Here is a 20,624-nt window from a genome sequence, read left to right as displayed (position 1 = left end):
AAGAAGGAATAGAGAACTTTGCTGGGAAGTTTTTACAAATTTGGGTATTGGGTATAATTTGTTAAATTATCGTACATATTTTTGATTTGTTTCAAATTCTCGAGTAAAAAGAAAATTTCTCTCCTTGTGAGGTGTAATTCAGCCGTAAGTTAAAAGCTTTGATACGCAATATGTCGATCAAAACTAAGTTCTTTGATTGAGTAATTTTTTCTAAAGAGACCTTTACTTAGTCGGATAACTCCATTTTGTACAATATAAACGACAAAAAATTATGACACAAGTAGGAGTCAACATCTATTTCATCAATAAGAAAATCAATTGGAACTTTTTCTTTTTTCTTGTTAAGTAACTGAGGAAATTCAATTATTTTTTGATAGACTTTTTTTCAAATAAATGATTAAGGTTTTTTAATAATGAACAGTTAACTCTTAGGAAAAACTGCAATCTCCTTGGTTGAGATCCAACAAACAGTGTTACTAAAAGAATACTCAAATCTGATTGGATAATTTTCTCTAAGAAATCAGTAAACAAATATAACCTATAATCGCTCTATAAATTTTATAACTACATGAAATTATTTTAAAATAACTTTAACAATTCAAAGCAGGTATAACAATCAATCAACTTTTTTGAGACATTTTAAATCTCCAAATTTTGCAAGTGCCACGTACTTTTATTCAATTTCGGTACATGCTAAATCTCCCATTTTTGTCAGATGCCAGCACTCAACAGGAATGAGAAAGCGAAATGCGAGGTCTTTGGTAAAGAGTACAGTAGAGCCAATGCGGCTCGACATCGAATGAGATGTACTAAAGGAGTTTGTTCTTGTCCGGAATGTAATTATTCTACATACAACCAGCAAGAAATGAATTTTCATAACAGCAAGAAGCACGTAAAGTCAACCCCAGAATTCAACAAAGTGTGTATCGTGTAAGAAAGTAATCCCAAGCTATTATTCACTTCAACAGCATCACGGGTTGAAAGCGAGGGAAACGAGTAATTCTGTTCCGGATTTGAATTAAAAACGAGGACGATAGTGATCAGCTACGAGATGAGTTGAATGCCTGTCAACACTTCATGACATATACCGAAAGGGAAAATGGACGCCACAAAGTATTCAATTTTCAATTTTCAAAACTAGACCCTAATCTAGTTAATGAAAAACTGGATCAAGTCTTTGAAAAACCTGATTCTAGAGCAAAAATTAACCTTGCCTTGGGGTTTGTGTTAGGCAATATAGAAACCAGCGGATATCGTTATTTCTATACTCATGAAAATAACACACTCTTAGATAAATCTATGCTGCTTTGTACTAAAGCAGCTTGACGGCTATACAGAACACGATCAAAAAGCAAGATATCATTGAAGTTTGTACACAAAAGATACAAAACGCAAAATGGCGATTCAATTTGATCACAAATGTGACCATTTTTGCTGCCTTACTGAAAAACAAACCAAAGCGATGTCCAATTTCACTGATTCCCGAAGCAATTCATTCACAAGGTAAATGTTTCATTTCGGATGCGCATACGCAAAAACCATTCAATGACAATTTGTTTTTATTTCGAGCGCTTGCAGTTCATTTGCATGGAACAACAAGTCTCGAAACATCCACTTCCAAGAATTTTAATGATTTTTTGGAAAAATTGGGTTGTGATCCGAAAAAATTTTGTGGAGTTTCGATGGATAATCTGCCAATATTTGAAGGTGTACTAGAGAAAAACATCTTTATCTAAGATATCGTCATTCAAGATGGAGATTTTGTGGGTGAATTAGGTCTGAGAAGTATCGGTAAATACGATAATACAGTAAAACTTCTTTGTTATTCACGTAAAAAACATCGACAGCTTCTCCAAACGCTTCCGATGCCCGACTTGCGATAGATTTTTCCACAAGGCAGAAAATTTCATCAAGCATCTTTTGCCAAGCAAAGATCGAATCAAAAACAATTTACCCCATAACCGTGTTTTCGTGTGACAAAGATCTACAATCCCTCATTATTGACTTTGTGGCAAACTCGGATTTGTTGGCAGAAAAAAGAACAAAGCACAAATGCGATCAAAATTTCTGGAATTTGAAAAAAAAAATTCAAAAAGCGGCTACACTCAATTGTCAGGTACCTAATGAACGAGGTATTTTTAATAAGAGTGAAGCAAGAGAGTACGAAGACGAATGTATCGAGGATAAGGAAGAAACTGACGTATCCACTCAGTTTCTCAGGATTCAAAAAAATCAATTGATCGATTTGATGCAACATCTAGAGAGATACACCAGTTCCCTAGCATTACTTGGATTCAATATTGGCCGGTATGATATGAACCTCATTAAGTCATACCTCATTACCTACCTTATCAACGGAAATATATTGAACCTTCAGTTATCAAGAAAGCAAACGGTTTTGTTTCGTTCAAATTGGGAGGAAGTTTTCGGGTTGAGCTACTATGTTAGACTCTTTTCTAAAAACTTACAAAGCCATTGAGATGAAAGTATACTTTCCATACGAGTGGTTTGATGACTTCCACAGCAAACTGAAGATTAGAAACCCTCTCGATAAAGAGGTAGACGATTTTCAGAAGCTTCTCAAAACTGGGTTAACTGAAAAGTAAGCCTTGAAAAAACTCGGGCTTAAAATCAAACTACTTACGGGATTGAAACAAAACAACTATTTGAAATCCATCAGGGATCCGAAACAGATTCAATTTTTTGAGATTTTCTACAGTGGTAAAACTACAAATATGTTGTTCCTACCTTCGAAAATATGGAGAAAATGATTGAATTTTATCATGACAAAGGGATAGAAATGTTAAAACTCAGCTGCACATTACCTAATCTAGCGATTATCTGTCTACACAAGTCGACCGACTTCAAACTTTTTTCATTCTTTTCGAGAGCTGCTTGAAAAAATACTGGAAGATATGACCGGTGGTCCCTCAATTATTTTCAAAATCGAAAACCAAACAAATTGTGTAGATCAATCGTTGATTTTGATGCTAGTCAGCTCTATCCTTATTCTATGTGTCCGGATATGCTCACAGGCTTGTATACGAGATGGGACTACAATGAAGAAACACAAACATTCAAGGCATCACAAAATCGAGTTCGAAGGCTTGAAAAAAATTTCAAGTCATATTTTCAAGCAACCAGAACTGAATGCAAAATTGAGAGTTTCTACACTAGGATTGTTGTTTCCATTTTTGCCTTGTCAAGAAGCTAGACCAAGCCTAACTGATGATGATATCAAAGGCGGAACCAACAAAAGAGAATTGGATGAGCTTCGAAATGATTACATTCGAGAAAAAAGATCATCTATAGAAGACATGTGAGAGTGTAACTTATTGGTGCGATCAATTTAAAAACAACGTAGACGTGAAATATCACTTTAGAACTCAATTTCCCTTCAAAATACATCTTTCTACCAAATCACAACTGCTAAACGTTAGAAATGAAACAATGTTCGGCTACGTGCAATGCAATTTGAGTGTTCCGGATGAGCTAAAAGCAAAATTTTCTAGTTTCCCACCTATTTGCAAAAGTATTGGTTTTTACCAGAAAGGATATTGAGGAATATAAGAAGACAGGCGAAAAAAACGACTTCTTAAAACAACTGCAACAAATGTTGATATCGAGCTTCAATTTGACAAACGGAACACTTATCACACCACTTTTCAATTTTTACTTGGATCTCCGACTACAGTGTACAAAAATTCATCAATTTGTACAATGGACACCGCGTGAAGTTTTCAACGGTTTTGTTCAGTCTGTTGGTGATGCTAGGCGATCCGGTGATGAAAATCCATTATCTGGTGTAGTAGCCGAAACAATAAAGCTTCTAAGAAAAAGTTCCTACATCTATCAAATAATGAGAACACATTAAAACATACAATGACAAAATATCTGGTAACGAAAAAACTAATTAAGCATCAAGAACCAGTTCATCAAGAGACTCAAAATCGTAGCTAAAGATTTGTATGGAGTGGAGCTTGTTAAATCTACTATAGAGCATCGTGAACAAGTTGTAGTAGGATTCTCTATACTACAGTATGCCAGGTTGAAATGTTGGAGCTGTTTTAATAATTTTTTTGATCAATTTTGCGATGACCATAAGTTCGAAGAAATCGAAGTGGATACAGATTCCCTCTATTTGGCTTTGCCAGAAGAAGATTTAGATGATTGTATCCTTCCCAGGAAGGGAGCAGAATGGACTGAAAAGCGAAGCAAGGACTGTATGCCAAGGACTGGATGGCCCGATAGCAAGGACATTATACTACAGTATGCCAAGTTGAAAGGTTAGAGCTGTTTTATAACTATTCGATAAATTTTGCGATGTCCATAAGTTCGAAGAACTCGAAATGGATACAGAATCCCTCTATTTGGCTTTGGCAGGAGAAAACTTAGACGATTGTATCCTTCCCAGCAAGGGAGCAGAATGGACTGAAAAGCGAAGCAAGGAATGCCGAAACGATTTCATAGCAGATGCAAAAAACAACTGTTCCCCCGTACTTGTTGCTCTAAACATAAGAAACGATACAAGAGAGAACCAGGATTGTTCACGAGGAGTTAAGGCGCACCAAAATGGTATGCCTGTGTAGTAAAACATATTGTTGTTATGATAGTGAAAGTCAAAAGTATAAATTTGGCAGTAAAGGACAGAACAAAAGCGCATTAGAAGACTCTGGAGATGGCCCGATAGCAAAGTATTGACAAGTACTGGATGAAGCAGTGAATTTGATGTAAACGGATAGAGGATTCAAAACAATGAACCATGCAGTCGCAACTTATGAACAAACTAAAAAATGATGAGCTATTTTTCTCCTGAACGGGAAGATGAATGTGATGAAATACGTACTAAACCTCTAAACTTGTAAGAGATTGTATAGTAAAACTGTGTACGATGCTGTAAATTAAAACATTTTCTCAGTAATTTTTTTAAACGCTACGTTCGGGTTAACAAAACTGTGTTTTTTGTTTGGGAAACTATTTAGAATCTAGAACATCAGCAAAATCGGGTTCCAATATTTTTTTGAAACTTACCATCTCACCACCTGAAACTATGAAATACACTGGAAAATCTATTCGCACATAACACACCAACAATATATACCCATTAGGTAACACGCGCCAAAATTTTTGCAATAAACTAGACATTTCACACAAAAATGAATCAATACCGGTTTTCTTACCATTCTTTTACCATCACTCAAACCATGAAACCTCACCAACTCTATTCCCTATCTTATTGCATTGGAAAACCTATTCCCTATCTTAATGAATTCTTATTTCCCTACAATAAATTTTTATTTCATAGGGAAATCTTTACTTTAACCTAATACATGGGAAACTCGGGCACCGAAAAAAACTTACCATCTGAAACTTATAACCTGAAACCTGGTATCTTAATTCATTGGAAATTTTTTCCCCATACTAAAGCATTGGGAAATCTATTCCCTATGTTAATACTTAGGGGGATGACCGGATACTCTTTAGTTTATGTTAATACATGGGGTTATCCGCCCCACGGAAGATTTGGCTTCAACATATGCTCTTCTCGGAAAAGAAAAACAAACATTTGAAGAAAAAACAGACCAGCGAGATGTCGAGCAGATATTTTCGCAAACACAAAAATTGGTCCCTAAATTGTTACCCAACTAGGCTATCCATATTTCTTTAGATTCATTTTAGAAACATTTGGAGCGGTCTATGCACCTTATGGAACATGTTTTGATTTTGAGATCACCGGTGCCCGTCACAAATTTGTTGACCTGCAAGAAATCTTGTTGGAAAAACAAGGGCAAGTAACAAGGCAAAAGGAGCTGATCTGAGATACGAAAAAACTAATCCTACTGTGTCTTACTCGCCGTTCCTCGTGAATAACTCCTTGCTTTCCATTTTTTCTGCTTGTGCCCTCTCTGCTAATTGACTCAAAATCTCAAATTTTTAAAAAGTTTTGATTGAGAATTACTTCAGTTTTATCTAATCATAGCTGCTCTACAAAAATTTTATTGGAGCACATATTTCTGAAAGCAAAGAAGTCACGGGCTTATGGCTCAAGTATCAGGGTTATCGTTATGAAAATGATACAATTGCAGTAGATGCCGCTGGTTTTATATCTCATTCAGAAATGTATTGCGAGTCGAGGGAAATTTGGTTTTATGGTAATGCTGGAGTTGTTTTTTTCCACATATGACAAACATTTGTTGAATGATGTTACTGTTGGACTTTCCTACAGACGCTCTCTTGAAGATATCTGAGTTTTATCTGAAGATGCTGCAAAGCAGTACCAGCTTCAAGTATGTGAACCTAACCTAGATGTTAGAAAAATGACCGTGACCGAACATGTGCTCTCTGTCATTGAATCAACTTTGCTCAAAATTTCTGCGAACTATCCTTGTCAAAAATAAGCTACCAAATTGTTTCTTTCACCAGCTGCTCAATGAAGTTGGTAACCAAAAAAGTATTTTTGTTGGTGAACCTGTGAGACATATTATTATAGCAATGAACACTCATGATGCGTTCTTGAAACCAACAGAACAAATCATTTTCATCATTAAAAATTTGAATTGCAACAGATTACTCTGAGACGTAACTATTGCCTATAGCAAGTACACCATTTGGTACATAAGATCAGAAGCGTCTCTTTTTCAAGACACAACCAGCGCTAGGTTTGTTGTGCTATAGGCTTGGAATCACTCTGTATAACTACCAGCTGCGCTTTTTTATGCGATTCGACCTCACTGCCATACAGCAGTTTGCTCAAGACTTCCTGTATCCAGAATTTACAGGCAGCTAAGTTTCACTCGATCTTCAATTCTCAAACGTTTCGACTTCAAACGTTGAAAATTTTGCTTGAGGTGTAGGCTCATCCAATTTATTCATTACATCTGACCGCAAAGTCACCATGAACGTCCTTACAAAAGCAGCAGTCTGAAAATGAATAAAATTTTATTCTGGTACTTTTCTAGATCTGGTTTTATTCTTAAAAACAAGCATCTGAAATTTAAGTTTTTTGGAGAGTATTTGTAACCAACATTTTTCCACCTCAACAATGTCTTCATGATTGTAAACGCTTAAAAGTCAAATTATCCGGGGACACATACTACTGTAATATGCAACAGAAAAAAATGATTATGCAACTTTCAAAAAAGAAATTCAATCAAGTCTTAGAACTAATGAAAGGCGCCCAATGCAAGACTCAAACTCAAGCATGTGTGATTTTTTTTTGTATTTGTATTGCACATTTGATTTTGGTACAAACTTTAATGGTGATGCTTCCGGTTTTGTATATATGAATGATCATGTGTTTAAACGTTTCTTGACTCATATGCTCTCTCATTAATTAATATTGCCTTATTATAGTTTAAACTCATTTAACTTTCAAATTGTAGATTTTTCGTTAGTAACTGACATTTTTTGTCAAATTAATTTGTCAGCTAGAAAGGGAAAGGTAGAAGGAGTGCATATAGTAGAAATCATTTTAAATTGGACTGCTCAACCTCCTAGCCCAAAATTGTGACAAAGTTCGAGTTCTCAGAATTGCTTCAAGTTTTTCATACTTCTTGGACAATGCATAGGCCCGAGGTATGAATAGGCTTCTCTAGTTGGGTTTCCTTTTAATGGGTGTTTTCCAGTATTGTGCGAGCAGAAGTGAACTCCGTAGCTGCACTTGAACAATTCATCCCAGTCTGATGGCGCCATGTCACGAGCAGTGAACAGATACTTAGATCGGCTAGATAAAAGGTAGAGTTCTGATAGATTTTTCACAAATGTTGTTAAAGTAATTGTAAAAATTGCCGGCTGCCCGAAGGTTATGGCAGCCATAATCTTACATCAGTGTTCCAAAATTTTTTTTTTGCGATTTAAGGTATATCTGCCTGGTTCAATTTTTTCCAGATTTGGCCTTTTTTCATGAGAAAAGCACGTACTGATGACTATTGGAATCGTTGTGATAGCTAGTGCTATTATATTTCCTTTGCCTTGTTGAGTTCTATTAGAACGCCAGAAGAGCAATAATACACATCAATGACGAAAATGTGTTTACGAAATGTGTTTAATGCATGACAACCGTGCATGAAAAATTCTAATGATCCAAATCAAAACGATTTTATCAGTTTAATATCAAAGATCTTTTTTTCTCGAATATTCCTAATGATTGAATTTTCCAAATCTGCGCAGAACTCTACCTATGATGCACAGGAGAAAAGGATTTTTCGGGTATGATAGTGATATGGTATTGTTGACCTGAAGCGCAGAACAAATAAAAAGTAACAATCAATTCAGAATATGCAAATTAAAAGTTTTGTTTTTGAAGAGATGTATTTTCAGCCTGAAAATGTGATCTTACCAGTATTGTAAATTGTGAAGTTTCCGAGACTTAAGGAGTCCCATGATTTCAGCAGCTGTTTCGCAACCCTTCCAGTCAAAAGCGGCTGTCTACCCCAGGCCCACGTGCTCGGGTCAAATTCTTCGTTTGCGAGGCTCAACCAAGTGTATTGAAAAATGTGCCCCTTTTCTCCATGAGACATAGCATTCTCTAAGCGACTCTGGCCCTTAATAGACACGCCATTCGGTTGGTTGCAGCTAACATGCGGTTTCCCTCTAAAAGAGTAGAACTATTGACAGGATAGAATATTTTTTTATGATATATTGAATAATGTTTTCCAAGCACTCTTTAAACTCTGAAAAGGTCTTTTTGTATCGAAAAATTCTGCGCTGCAGTTAGTTTTTCGGAAAAAACAAGGGCCAAAAAAATTGCGTATGTGGCAATCAAGCCCATCAAGCATGAATAGTCTACAAGTATACTTTCTGGTCGGATGAAAACGTTTTCGTTTTCGACTGTCGTTTTTCAGACAATTTCCATTGTTGCGGAGAAAAATCTCCAATATTTATTTTTCTGTGTAACGGCTAATGTAGCTTTAATGTGTGATTTTAAAAGAAAATTTCATTAAAAATGAGGCAACTCACACATAGCTTGGATGTGAGGCCGTCTCAAATGACATCACATTTCTCAGATTAGTTATGTCTTTCAAAATCATCACATCCAAATCCAAGTAGAAGCCTCCGAATCGATACTGCAAAAGACTTCGCAGCACATTACTGTAATGGGTGTGACTGACCTTCGCTTTCTCTATTTTTTCGTGCAAGCCTTCGACAGGAGAGTTTCTGAAGAACTCGGCAAAATTCAGAGTATAAAACTGGACGTTGTTTTGATTAAAGTAGAGGTCACACAGGCCCTGACTTTCAGAAAGGTCAAGCTCCGTTGACTTGAAAATGACCTTAGCAACTAAACCCGAGTTGCGTGCTATTGATTCGATCGAACAGCACTGGCGGCCACGCAGGAACTTGTTACCTGAAACGACAGAAGAGGTGATGGGCGAAGAGCGTGTTCAATGCGTGTTCAAACCCGACCAATTCACGAAGAGAGAAAAAATAACTGCTCACGGGAGTTGAAGTATCTCTAAGAAAGCTCTGCTAAAGAACCGCGCGAAGATCATCTCGAAGCCGTTTTCAGCCGTTTATTTATAATAACATAACTAATTAAGGGTTTAAACGAAAACTTGATTGTGGCTGAACTTTATTTAAACTTATAGAGTGCTAGAACAAGATTACTAAAAAAACTAGCCTGTAGTTTCCAGTAGAAACACTTGATTATCATCCGCATGTTTTGCCTCGAAAGCGGGAAGAGTCACTTTACTGCAAACCAGGTCTTCATTATTCTTCGGCCTGAAATCAACCGCATGTTTTGCCTCGAAAGAGGGAAGAGTCACTTTACCTCGAACAATCAAAAGTCTTCATTATTCTTCGACCTGAAAGAGATGTAGTTTGAACATCAGAATGAAAAACTACAAAAATAGTTGCAAATAAAACTGAAAAAGACAACAGATCAATATAATGCCATTATTAAATCATCGATAACTTATTTAAAAAGGATCGAAAGTTTAAAATTGATGATTTTCAATTTGCGATAAATTTTTATGCCAAAATCTATCAATAAGATTGTTGAATTTTTTTTCGAAATCGAAAAAGAAGAACGTTCCGCACCGAGCTCCACATGGATCCAAAAAGGAAAAAAAAAACGTTTCAAAGTGAATATAACGGTATAAACTTCTCTCTCTGATCATTTCTGGCATCTTTCTCAGTCAAATAAATTTTTGTTGATAGTACAAGGAGAAATAATAAAACAAAGATAGGAATTTTCCGATTGCTAATGAAGTAATAAAACTTAAGTATGATCATGGTCATTTTGTGCTAGTTTGAAAATCGATGATTCAGCTTCTGCAGTTGCTGTGCTTTTTTCAGTAAAGAGATTTTCAAGAGTGTGCTGTGTAAGTATCAAACAGGAATAAAAGCACGTGCATAGTTGATTACTACTTTTATGAACAGCACGTATCACGTACAACTGAAATTCAATGATTACAAAAATTATGACTAGAACAAAAGCCACCCGCAATCAGTAAAAGGAGAAAATAATCGATTATTTTATATTTATAATAGTAATTTTACCAAAATCTTAATGATTATAGGCGCCAATTTTAGATGCTTAAACGATCTATAATCCTCCCCCCCCCCCTTTCAAAATAACGAGTTTTATATTTGTTTTACGTGTTATTACGGCTAAATGCGTGAAGTTACGCTGTAAAGTGTGAAGAACAAATCTGTTCAGAATTGTTGATTCGTTCACCACGCCAAAATTCATTGCATTGTGACAACGTTGAATAGATTTTTCAAAATTGAAATTGAAAGGGGGGAAACTAGAAAAGAGCCGATTTATTATAATAGGTTATAATCCCTTTTCTACCAAAATATTATATCACAAAAAAATATATTTAAATGGATTCAAATTCAGCTATTCTGCATGTGAACTCAGTAAAAATCGAACTTAATTTAAGTTTAAGCTATCAGCAGGGCGGATCTAGGATTTTCTCGAGCGGGGATTTCAGAATGATTTCGATAATTTTGCCGATTTTTTTTCTTTTTAAATCAAAAAAGTTGATTTTCCGAGCTCTCTCGAAGCACTAAGAAGACTCTGTTTTCGTCAAACTTTCTGTTATCCATACGGATACAGTAGTTATCGATCGGAACTGTTATCCATTCGGATATACTAGAACTATGTCTAACTAAAACAATACGTCCATCCTAGATGCTAACCATATATACTTTTGTAAACTGAACCATATAGAAGTCTGATCTAAATTAAGTACCTATTAAACCTAACACCATATTCAATAGTTATTTATGAGTCTCTGTCTCTCTCATGATTTCGAGGTCAGATTCGAATCAGACTTAACTTTATTAACTGAATTTAAGTTGCTCTCTAACTCTTCGTATTTCTATTCTCAGTTAGCGATTAAGCATAGACTTTGATTACATAGATTACACAGTGTATACCTCACCTAACGGCTGAGGGTATAACATGGCGCAGCCAGCACTCACAACAAAAAACCCACTCGGTATTGCCCCATTCTGGCAAAAAGCCTCGGCGGAACCTCCAACGGAGTGGGAGAAGTGGAATCAGCAACTCTACTTAGGAATTCTCGCAAAAGATGGTATAAACCTGCAAAAGCTATTACGAGACCCACCCGCAGTGAGAAAACCGCAAGAGCCTGGTTATGAACTTCCTATAGAAGGGGAAACTCAATCACAAACCAGGGACCGGAACATTCGTAACAAAGAGAAAAAGATACAATGGGATAACCAATGTGCCCAGTTGGGACTCACCGTCGATGGAATACCATGGGAGGAAGCCGACATAAAAGTCAGAAGCTATATTTACCTCAGTCTTGGAAACGAAGGTCAAAGACGTCTGAACCAACATTACCCAGACCTAAAAATACAAGAAATATCAACGAGAGCATTCTGGAATCGATTAGAGCACCTCTTCATCAAAGACCGTAATGTTACATTTGACAGATACGAGGCCTTCACAAGAAAGCAGAATAAAACAGAAACGTTGGAACAGTTCCACTGCGGTCTCACGGAATTGGTCATCAAGGGAAACTTCAAATGTCCTAATTGTAACAATAACGCGTTAGAAACGGAAATTATCCGAGACTTGTTCACGGCAAATATGACAAACGATGAAGTACAAAAAGACCTACTAGCCGAGACAAAAACCCCGGAGCAAGCGTTTGAATATGCAATACGCAGGGAAAAAGGGTTGGAAAACCAAATTCAAATCCGTAAGCAATGTTCAAATCCTTCTCAACAAACGGGCATAAAAACGGAACCAGTTGGGTTCATTCAAAGAAGAGGAGGGGACCCTTACCGTAATAATAGAAGGGGAAACAATAGAGGTCGAGGACAACCACAGCGGGGAAGCTCGCAACGATAAGATAGAGACAGAAAACAATCTTGTTTTAAGTGCGGTAATCCGTTTGGACCCGGTCACCTCCAACAATGCCCGGCAAAAGACAAAATTTGTAACAAATGTACTAAAAGAGGACACTACGCAAGACTCTGTAATTCCTCAAACGTTAATGCAATCAGTGAAGATACAAAGCCCGAGGTAAACATCCAGGACACTGATATAGCGGCGTATGTTGACTATCTCCAGGCAGGGGATGTCGTCCCGGGATGGGAATTCATACACCCAGAGGACAACAGCGTAAATGCTGTACACTACGAAGAAGAAACGGCAGGAAAATTAACAACGAACGATTTAATAGGACATCTCATTCGAGTTAAAATTGGTAATAACAGTATTACTTTCATCGCAGATACAGGATCTCCAACGTCATTTGTAAACAATAAGACAGCGGTCATATTAGAAAATACGGTGCCGAGAGCTAGACGAATTCAACTCAACCAAAACGACGAGGCTAACAGAATGGTCTGCTACAATGGATACAAAATCCCGGCGTTCGGCAGGCTCATTGCCCCTATAGAATCAGGAGGGTGGACAATGAACACGGCGCCATTTGTGGTGGTTGACGATAAACGGGCAAACATACTGGGTAGAAATTTGCTACCACAACTAGGCATCCACCTTCAGCAGGAAAAACCAACTGGTAAGTCAATCAATTACATAACAGATTCAGAACAATCGGACACGGCCATCACAAATTGGGTTAAATCTGCATACCCGGGGTTGTGCACACGTATCGGTCGCTCCAAAAACCACGAAGTGCATACAAAATTCTTACATGACTTCAAGGCGCTGCAACAAAAAGGACGCAGAATTCCGATTCATATTCAGTGTGCCGCAGGCAAAGTTTCGAAAAAACGTTTGAAGACTCTTTTTGGACTCTTTGGTTTTTAGACTTTTTGGTCTGCGCCTCTGGCCAAAAAAAGTTTTTAGACTCGTTTTGGAAAACTTTTTCACCAAAAAATCGATTTGGTTGGACTGTTTTTTCAAAATTTTGAACGTTGCGCAAAAACTTTACGAAAGCGCCTTTAGAAACATTTCAGACTCCGTCTCACCAAAAATGAATATCTCAAGATAGTTTGAAAAGGGACCTTTTTGGTCGGCAGGGGTTCGAATCCCGGAGCGGAGGTAACGCCCCCCCCCCCCCCCCCACCTAAATCCACCCTTGGCGATAAGTACAAAATTACTCTTTCGTTTAGTTCGGCAACCAACTGAAAAGTACACAAAACAAAACATAGATGAAAACGAAATAAAGCAATGACGGTTGTGAATAATAATGGATTTTAATTCAGTATAATGGATTACATTTCAATAAAACTTGACAAAAAAAAAGCTTTCAAAAATAATCTGCTTAATCGATTATAATGGATTTTATTGTTTCAAAATTTAGTACAATTATACTCAATTTTTAATCGATTGTAATCAATTTTTTTGAAATCTACGGAGACTGACAGTAGAAATCCATTAGAATCTAAATAAAAACAATCAAAAAGCAAGTAGGAGGAGCAAGTGAAACTCGAAAAAGTCAAATGAAAAGAACAACGGCGGTGAAACGAAAAACAAGACGCATCATTCCCAGAAAACGAACCGCACTGAGAAGTCGCTCGGATTTCTTTACAAGGGTTAAAACTTTTTCCAATTTTATCCCGAGTGAAGCAACTTACAGCTCGATAGACTTATTCAAAAAACCGCCCCTACTTGTCACTTTTGAAAGTGCATTCACGCAAAAATATTGGCTCTTCCTACTCTCCTGATGGACAACTTCATCGATCTTCAACGTAATCGTTTAGAAATAGTTGCACGAGTTGTTCGAAGTATTAAACAATGCTTCGGACGCATAATACAGAGGCCGCAAACGAGATACGCCGTAATTTATTAACAATCAATTATCTCCTTTTTTTTCTGAGTTTACGTTGTCTCTGACTGGCAAGAAAATATCAACTACCAACGCTAACTTTGCCCAAAAAATTTTTAATGAGTCCGAGTTTTCATACGGTTATAGTGCTAATAAAACATAGTTGGCTTGTCAAGGTTTTTATTATGAAGAAAATCCATCAGCTATTGACGGTATTGGAGAGCTGATGATGTTACGGAGCACAAAATTTCTCATGGTGGTCTCGAACGAGCTGAAGCTATTTGGTAAAATAACTTGCGACTTCTGGTCGTGTGACACGCATCTACCTAGAGGTGTGGCTATCTGAGATTGTCTCTCAGATTTTCTCCGAACGGTTTTTTTGTCACAATTTCAGATGCAGCTGAACAATACAAGTTTCACATAATCGAAGCTAATCTCTATGTCAGAAAGATGACTGTGGCTAACTGTGTTCTCTCATACAGATAAAAAAATGTTGGAGAACTCGGCCATTTACAGTTACATCGAGGTAGAGCTAAAAACGTTTCTCGCAACTGCTGGGTATCAAAACTGGCAATGAGAGGATGTTTTTGCAAAAGAACCTGTTCGAAGAATGATAGCAGCAATGTGAATAAACGAAGAAACGAAGCAATTTTGTGGACTATTAAGGACAAATCCTTTTCCCTACTAAAAGTTTGGTTGAATGAGAGCATTGTGTCAAGAAACGGCCTACGTATTGCAAAAAATCCAAACTCAACAACAGACGTAAAGTTTTTTTTTACTACAATACGCCTGAAGCTCTTGATTTTGTTTAGAACACTAATCTTGGAATCAGTCTCGCTAGTTATGATAATCATTATAACATGGGTTTTGATCTCACGTCTACTCAGGAGGCTTCACACACTTTTACTCATCCTGAAATGACCAAGTGCACTTTTTCGATCGAACTCAATTTTGACATAGGTCTTGCTAATTTATTATTTATGGGAGAGAGTGCATCAACAGTTTATGTGCGTTCAGATAGAAAATTTACCAGATTCACTCTCATGACCTAAGCTAGCCATAGTAAAGCGTTGTAAAAAAATGAAACATCGCTTTAGATGTATTTTTCCGGCAGATTTTCTATGCCCTTCAGTACTAAAAAACGATAAATCGTTCATGAATATGAATGTTTAACCCTCGGATCAACCTGGAACCCACTGGTTGCTTTTTGCTCAAACTGGCCGCAGATATTCTTCGCAGATCGTCTAGGTAAAAGATTATCTGATTATCCCCTTGTGTACAAAAATGTGTTACGTACAGCTCACGAGAGAAATCAACTACTGATGAAAAACAAATACAATCAGCCGGTTCAGTGTTATGCGAACTTTATTGTATTTATGTTACTCATCTTATAATTTAAGATAGATTTCTATTACCGTTCAAACTAATTGATAATGATTTGATAAGATTTGCTAAATACATAAAATTCTAAACTATTTTCTTGATGTTTTTGTAAAACTTATAATTTTTTTTGTTTCATTCTTATCAACAACAGATTTTCTTTTTCTACAAGTTTAATAGAAGCCCAAAAATTTTCAAATGAAGTACTTCCCAATAAAAAGGTATGGCCAATTGATTTAGCGAGCAACAGCTAGCCCAGCGTTGCTTGTCGCTACGCTCCTCGGGAACACCTCCCGCTGGTGTAGTAACCTTTTTTGTTGTACAAGAGAGCAAAAGAAAAACAAGAGAGCAAAAGAAAAACAACATTAATAACATATATTAGTACATTGAAAAATCTATACTCTATCGGCTTAGTGTAGCAAATTTTAATACACATCAAGATTGAGCGCTGAAAAACTTTTTTGAAAGTTATCATCTTACTATCTCAAACCTCTGGCAAAACCTACAACATATCTTGAAACATAAGAAATATATTCCCCATCCTTATACATAGCCAGCGGTCCCGGAAATATATTCCCTATCTTAAAACATAGATGACGGTTGGCAACCCCTCCCCCCTACCTCCCCTGATTGCCACATATTGAGATGCAGCTAAACAATACTAGTTTCACATAATCGAAGCTGATCACTTTGTCAGAAAGATGACTGTGATTAACTATGTTCTCTCATACATATTTTAAAAATGTTAAAGAACTCATTTACAGTTACATCGAGGTAGAGCTAAAAACGTTTCTCGCAACTGCTGTGGTTTAAAGCTGGCGATGAGAGGATGTTTTTGCAAAAGAGCCTGTTCGAAGAATGATAGCAGCAATGAGAAGAAGCGAAGAAACGAAGCAAATTTGTGGACTATAAAGGACAAATCCTTTTCCTCGCCAAAAATTTGGGTTGAATGAGAGCATTGTGTCAAGAAACGGCCTACGTATTAAAAAAACTCTAAACTCAATAACAGACGTTGAAAAATTTTACTACAAAAAGCCTGAAGCTCTTGATTTCGTTTTGAACACTAATCTTGGAATCAGTCTCGCTAATTATGATCATCATTATAAAATGGGTTTTGAACTCACGTCTACTCAGGAGGCTTCCTACTATTTTTTTCTCGCTGAGTTTGGCGCTGACTCCTTCGTCGCCAGCGCCAAACTTTCCGACAGGCATTGATCGGTGTCCAGAATCAGCTAGGCCTGATCACTTCTCGCTTGTGACTTCACGTCGGTCAGCTCGTCTCTCAATCTTTCATGGCCTTTTTGAGCCCTTTCTTCAACTCGATCCATTCTCTTTGTGAAAAATGTCGTAGTTCTTCAAGGCTTGTCATTACACCGGCAAACAAGTCACTAAAGTCGTTAGCCGTTCCCAGCGACCCAGAGACGATGACGTCAATTGAGGTTGCAGCCTGGTACTCGACGATGTACCACCTTTCTGTGTGCCCATCGACATCATCAGCCTGTCGTATGTCGACGACGCTCCCATCGTTATCCCGTCTGACATTGGTCTAATTGGCGGGTCAGGCAACGCTTTCTTGCTCTTCTCCTGTCTCGGGCTAGGTGTGAAGTCCATGTCCGAGTGCTTCAGCCCCTGCCGTCAAACCCAGAGGACAATCCATCAGTACGGAGCGACCTTATGCGCTCATCGTACATCGTCTTGAAGCTTCTTTTCGCTTTTGAACTTGGTTGCTCTTCCCTCGGACTTATACTCGACATCATCGCATTCTCGCCCTGCTTGACTAGAGAGGATTGTTTTCTCTCCGACTATTGCTTTTGGTCTCTTACTTTGAGGTTCCCTTAAACAATAGATCTTCTCGTACTCCGACCTCGGAACGCTCCGAGGTCTCTTGAGTTTCCTCGCTTTCTTCCCGCTCAAGCTCCTCGCCAAGCTCTTCCGGGTCCTCGTGATGGTGGTGGTCGGGTCGGATTAGTCTCGAAGGGATCTTTCAGCGTCACGTTAGCCGTTCCGGCGTCGGTGTCTCACTCTTCAACACCATCTCGATTTTTCTCACTTCTTAGTTTCTTTCCGCCCACTGAAAGATCACTATGAACTTCACCTGCTGCTTCACAAGCGAAAACGTCCGTGTTGCTACTAATCGAGGATTGGCAACGCCGTGGTTTAAACCTCCGCATGCTTCCCGAGCTCAGCCTGGGAATCTTAGTTATTTATCCTAGCGAGACTCTACGCTGCATGTCTCGTGATAAAAAATTTCTTTCGACGGCAACGCACAAGTTCCGAAAATAAATTCGAAAAACTTGCTCAATCCTGCTCACTCAACTCCTTCAAAATCAAAAAATCCTTTCAATCTCTTGAAAATGCTATTAGTGACTCAGCTAAAGTTACACACCGTGTTTACTTATTACTAACTCCACTCTATCACCTAGTATAACAGTATCACAAAATTTCACAAGATGTTTTAACTAACACACAAAACACAATTGATAACTAGATAAGAATACCCTGTAGGGGACAGCGATCTTTTTCGTTCAGTATCACTTTATTGTTATGGAGGTATCAAATCACTGCTTCGTTAAAAATCAAACAATATTTTATAGAAGAGCAGTGATGGTTTCAGTAACAGATAATTAAAATTTAATCTTAAAGAAAAAGACTTCCCTCGATTGGAACACTCCAAGAGAACGAAGCCCAGGACACTGTATTCTTAAGTGAGTGTGTCTTGTCTAATACACTCACCGAGGTCTTCTTTTATATGTCCTGCGATTGCCCGAGCTAACCTACAATGTAGCTCAAGGCAAATTTTTGATCGAAAGTATCTAGATTCTAAGCAAAAGCTCTCCCATACCCGGACAGTTCCAAGTGCGCGAGAGTAGGGAACAATTTTGTCTTCACAAGTGAGTGTGTCTTGTCTAATAAACTCACCGAAGTCTTCTTTTATGTGTTCCCGGATTGCCCGAGCCTTCCTATTAAGTAGCTCAAGCCAACCACCCAACCAAAATCACAATAAAAAAAATTTAATCGGATACTTTTGATGAACCCGATTTAGAATCCAAAGTTAATCGCAAATCTGTGGGTCAACTGGGCCAATATTCTCCTAATATACACGTCCCGTGGGTAGTCGGCCTTCTTTTTGGACATTAAAAGGATGTCTAAGGATCATTAAATTGTCCCGGAGGGTACCTCCAAGTCTTTACTAAGGATGGTTGTTAAAGGGCTTAAGTCACACCGGTGGATTATTTCGGAGGGTTGTCAAGACACTTAGCTTACTCCAGAGGGTTACCTCGGAGGCTACCTTAAACACCTAAGTTGCTTCGGAGGGTCCCCCTTAATTCATTAAGGAGGGTCAATAAGAGGCTTAAGTCACTCTGGAGGGTTGCTTCGGAGGGTACCCTCAAAATTCTAATTTTTTCAAAGCTTCGCCTAAAATGGTCTCCAAAAGAATCAAAACAAGCTAAATTCACTATGGGGGAGTTTTTTAATGGTCTCGGAGGGTTACGTGAAAAATTTCCGCTAAAGAAGTTTGCTAAAGGGGCTTAGCTGACTCCGGAGGGTTGCTTCGGAGGGTTGCCCAAAAATCACGAAAACAGATAATTCCCCCGCTGTTAAGCCCCCGATTGCAGTCTCAGCTACTTAAAATTAGGTTGGTGGACTCGGTCAACCTTTCCAGTAGTTTTGAAAAGGTGATTTTTTTTAAAATTTCTGCGGCTCGGAGGGTTCCTTAAAATCTGGACCCTCCGAACTAACAAATTTAAAAAAAAGTTCTTTACTGAACTTGTCAACCAAAAAACGGTTGCGATCCAGGAAAGTGATTAAAAACGTCGACTTGTGGTACCAATATTATTCCGATCGGTTGGCTAATCTCTGAGAAATCACCGAATACGGGTTCGTTAGGCTGGCATTTTTTCACCACCTATATAGGTTCTCAGAGACCTTTTCCGCAATTCCTTCTGAAAGTGCCTAAAAGCAATTAAAACGAGCGTAGCAGCCCTGTACGGCACTGGAATGAGGCAAAAAAAACGGACCAAAATTAGTTTGGAAACAAAAAATTTGGCCAAAAACTATCAAATTTGGTTCCTCCGAATCCTTCCTTTTCCAATCTTTAGGTCTCTAGCTCTATCCACGGAACTATTCGGAGGGTTTCTCAAAACTCGCCCTAGCAATTGAGCCCGTTACGCTAACTGGCTCCTAACGTAAAAACTTTTTTACCACTCTAACTCTATAAACTCAAAAACTCGGCTCTCAAAACATATTGACGAAATTCGGAAAATTACAAAAAACTTTGATCGAAATTTTTCTTTATTTTCGCAAATTTCTTATAAGTCTTTTTCCTCGCGGTTTCTTGAGTTAGGGGGGGGGGGGTCGAACTACGTAGTAGCTCACTGCGCAGAAACTTTTGGCTGCTCGTAAGAACTCGGATATTCAAAATTTCTGGGGTTAACAGTTTGGTCGAAAATCAGTTTTTTTTACGACAAAATTGGGGTGATTATAGCCTCCTTTGCCACAAAACATCTGAAATAAGACCCTTTCTTCAGAAATTCGCAATCGTTGGAGGGTGCAATTGGACCGATCCAACTGTGCCCCCACCACCTAAATTTTGATGAAATAGTACCCGAAAGATACTAAAAGTGTATCACCGGCAAATTTGTCATTAACGTCTTTAAGTACTCAAATAACACTCAAGTGAGGGTACCTTATCCACCACCAAAACAGTCGATCTTTTAATCAGAAACAACAACAATAGGAAGGTCAGATCACATCCAGTCCGGAAATTATATATAACTTGTCCTTTTACACTTTTTTACTGTTTTAGTCTTTTTTGGATTTCTTACTGTTTTTTGAAATTTTTTGTTTTCAAATAAATTTGTTTTTGGTTTTTTCTTAGTTATACACTATCTTTGATTGGTTTTACGCTTTCTTTTTAATTGTTTTTGGTCCCAGGGCTTTGGGATAAGCGGGCTCTAGACCTCCCACCTAACCCTCCGGCCCCCGGAATTTTTGGTCTTAACTAAGTTTAAAAGCTAAATAGTACCAGGT

At 37.8% G+C, this 20,624-nt stretch overlaps 2 protein-coding genes across 2 annotated transcripts in view; both read right to left on the bottom strand.

Moving 5' to 3' along the window:
• The window catches only part of LOC134839252 (testin-like), a 262,139-nt gene that overhangs the window by 208,198 nt on the left and 33,317 nt on the right, over positions 1-20,624 (bottom strand). The gene's annotated exons all lie outside the window — the stretch shown is intronic.
• On the bottom strand, positions 7,458-10,379 carry LOC134840444 (lactosylceramide 4-alpha-galactosyltransferase-like). Its single transcript, XM_063856248.1, has 6 exons — positions 10,100-10,379; positions 9,617-9,717; positions 8,959-9,343; positions 8,339-8,592; positions 8,178-8,235; positions 7,458-7,723 (listed from the first exon to the last, which is right to left on the bottom strand). Exons 1-6 carry the CDS (start codon positions 10,234-10,236, stop codon positions 7,525-7,527), a joined length of 1,134 nt encoding a protein of 377 aa, XP_063712318.1. The 5' UTR covers positions 10,237-10,379; the 3' UTR covers positions 7,458-7,524.

This window comes from Symsagittifera roscoffensis, chromosome 2 (genome assembly GCF_963678635.1).
Source record: "Symsagittifera roscoffensis chromosome 2, txSymRosc1.1, whole genome shotgun sequence".
NCBI lineage: Eukaryota > Metazoa > Xenacoelomorpha > Acoela > Convolutidae > Symsagittifera > Symsagittifera roscoffensis.
Note: the sequence above shows the minus strand (reverse complement) of the source record. Positions and strands in the feature narration are given on the sequence as shown.

Excerpts from the sequence above, each read along its gene's own strand:
- LOC134840444 (XM_063856248.1), bottom strand. The coding sequence starts at position 10,236 with ATGACCATGATCATACTTAAGTTTTATTACTTCATTAGCAATCGGAAA. Across the intron at positions 9,718-10,099 it reads AGAAATGATCAGAGAGAGAA|GCCGAAGAATAATGAAGACC; the intron begins GTTTATACCGTT and ends GGTTGATTTCAG. Across the intron at positions 8,593-8,958 it reads GCCTCACATCCAAGCTATGT|AGGGAAACCGCATGTTAGCT; the intron begins GTGAGTTGCCTC and ends CTACTCTTTTAG.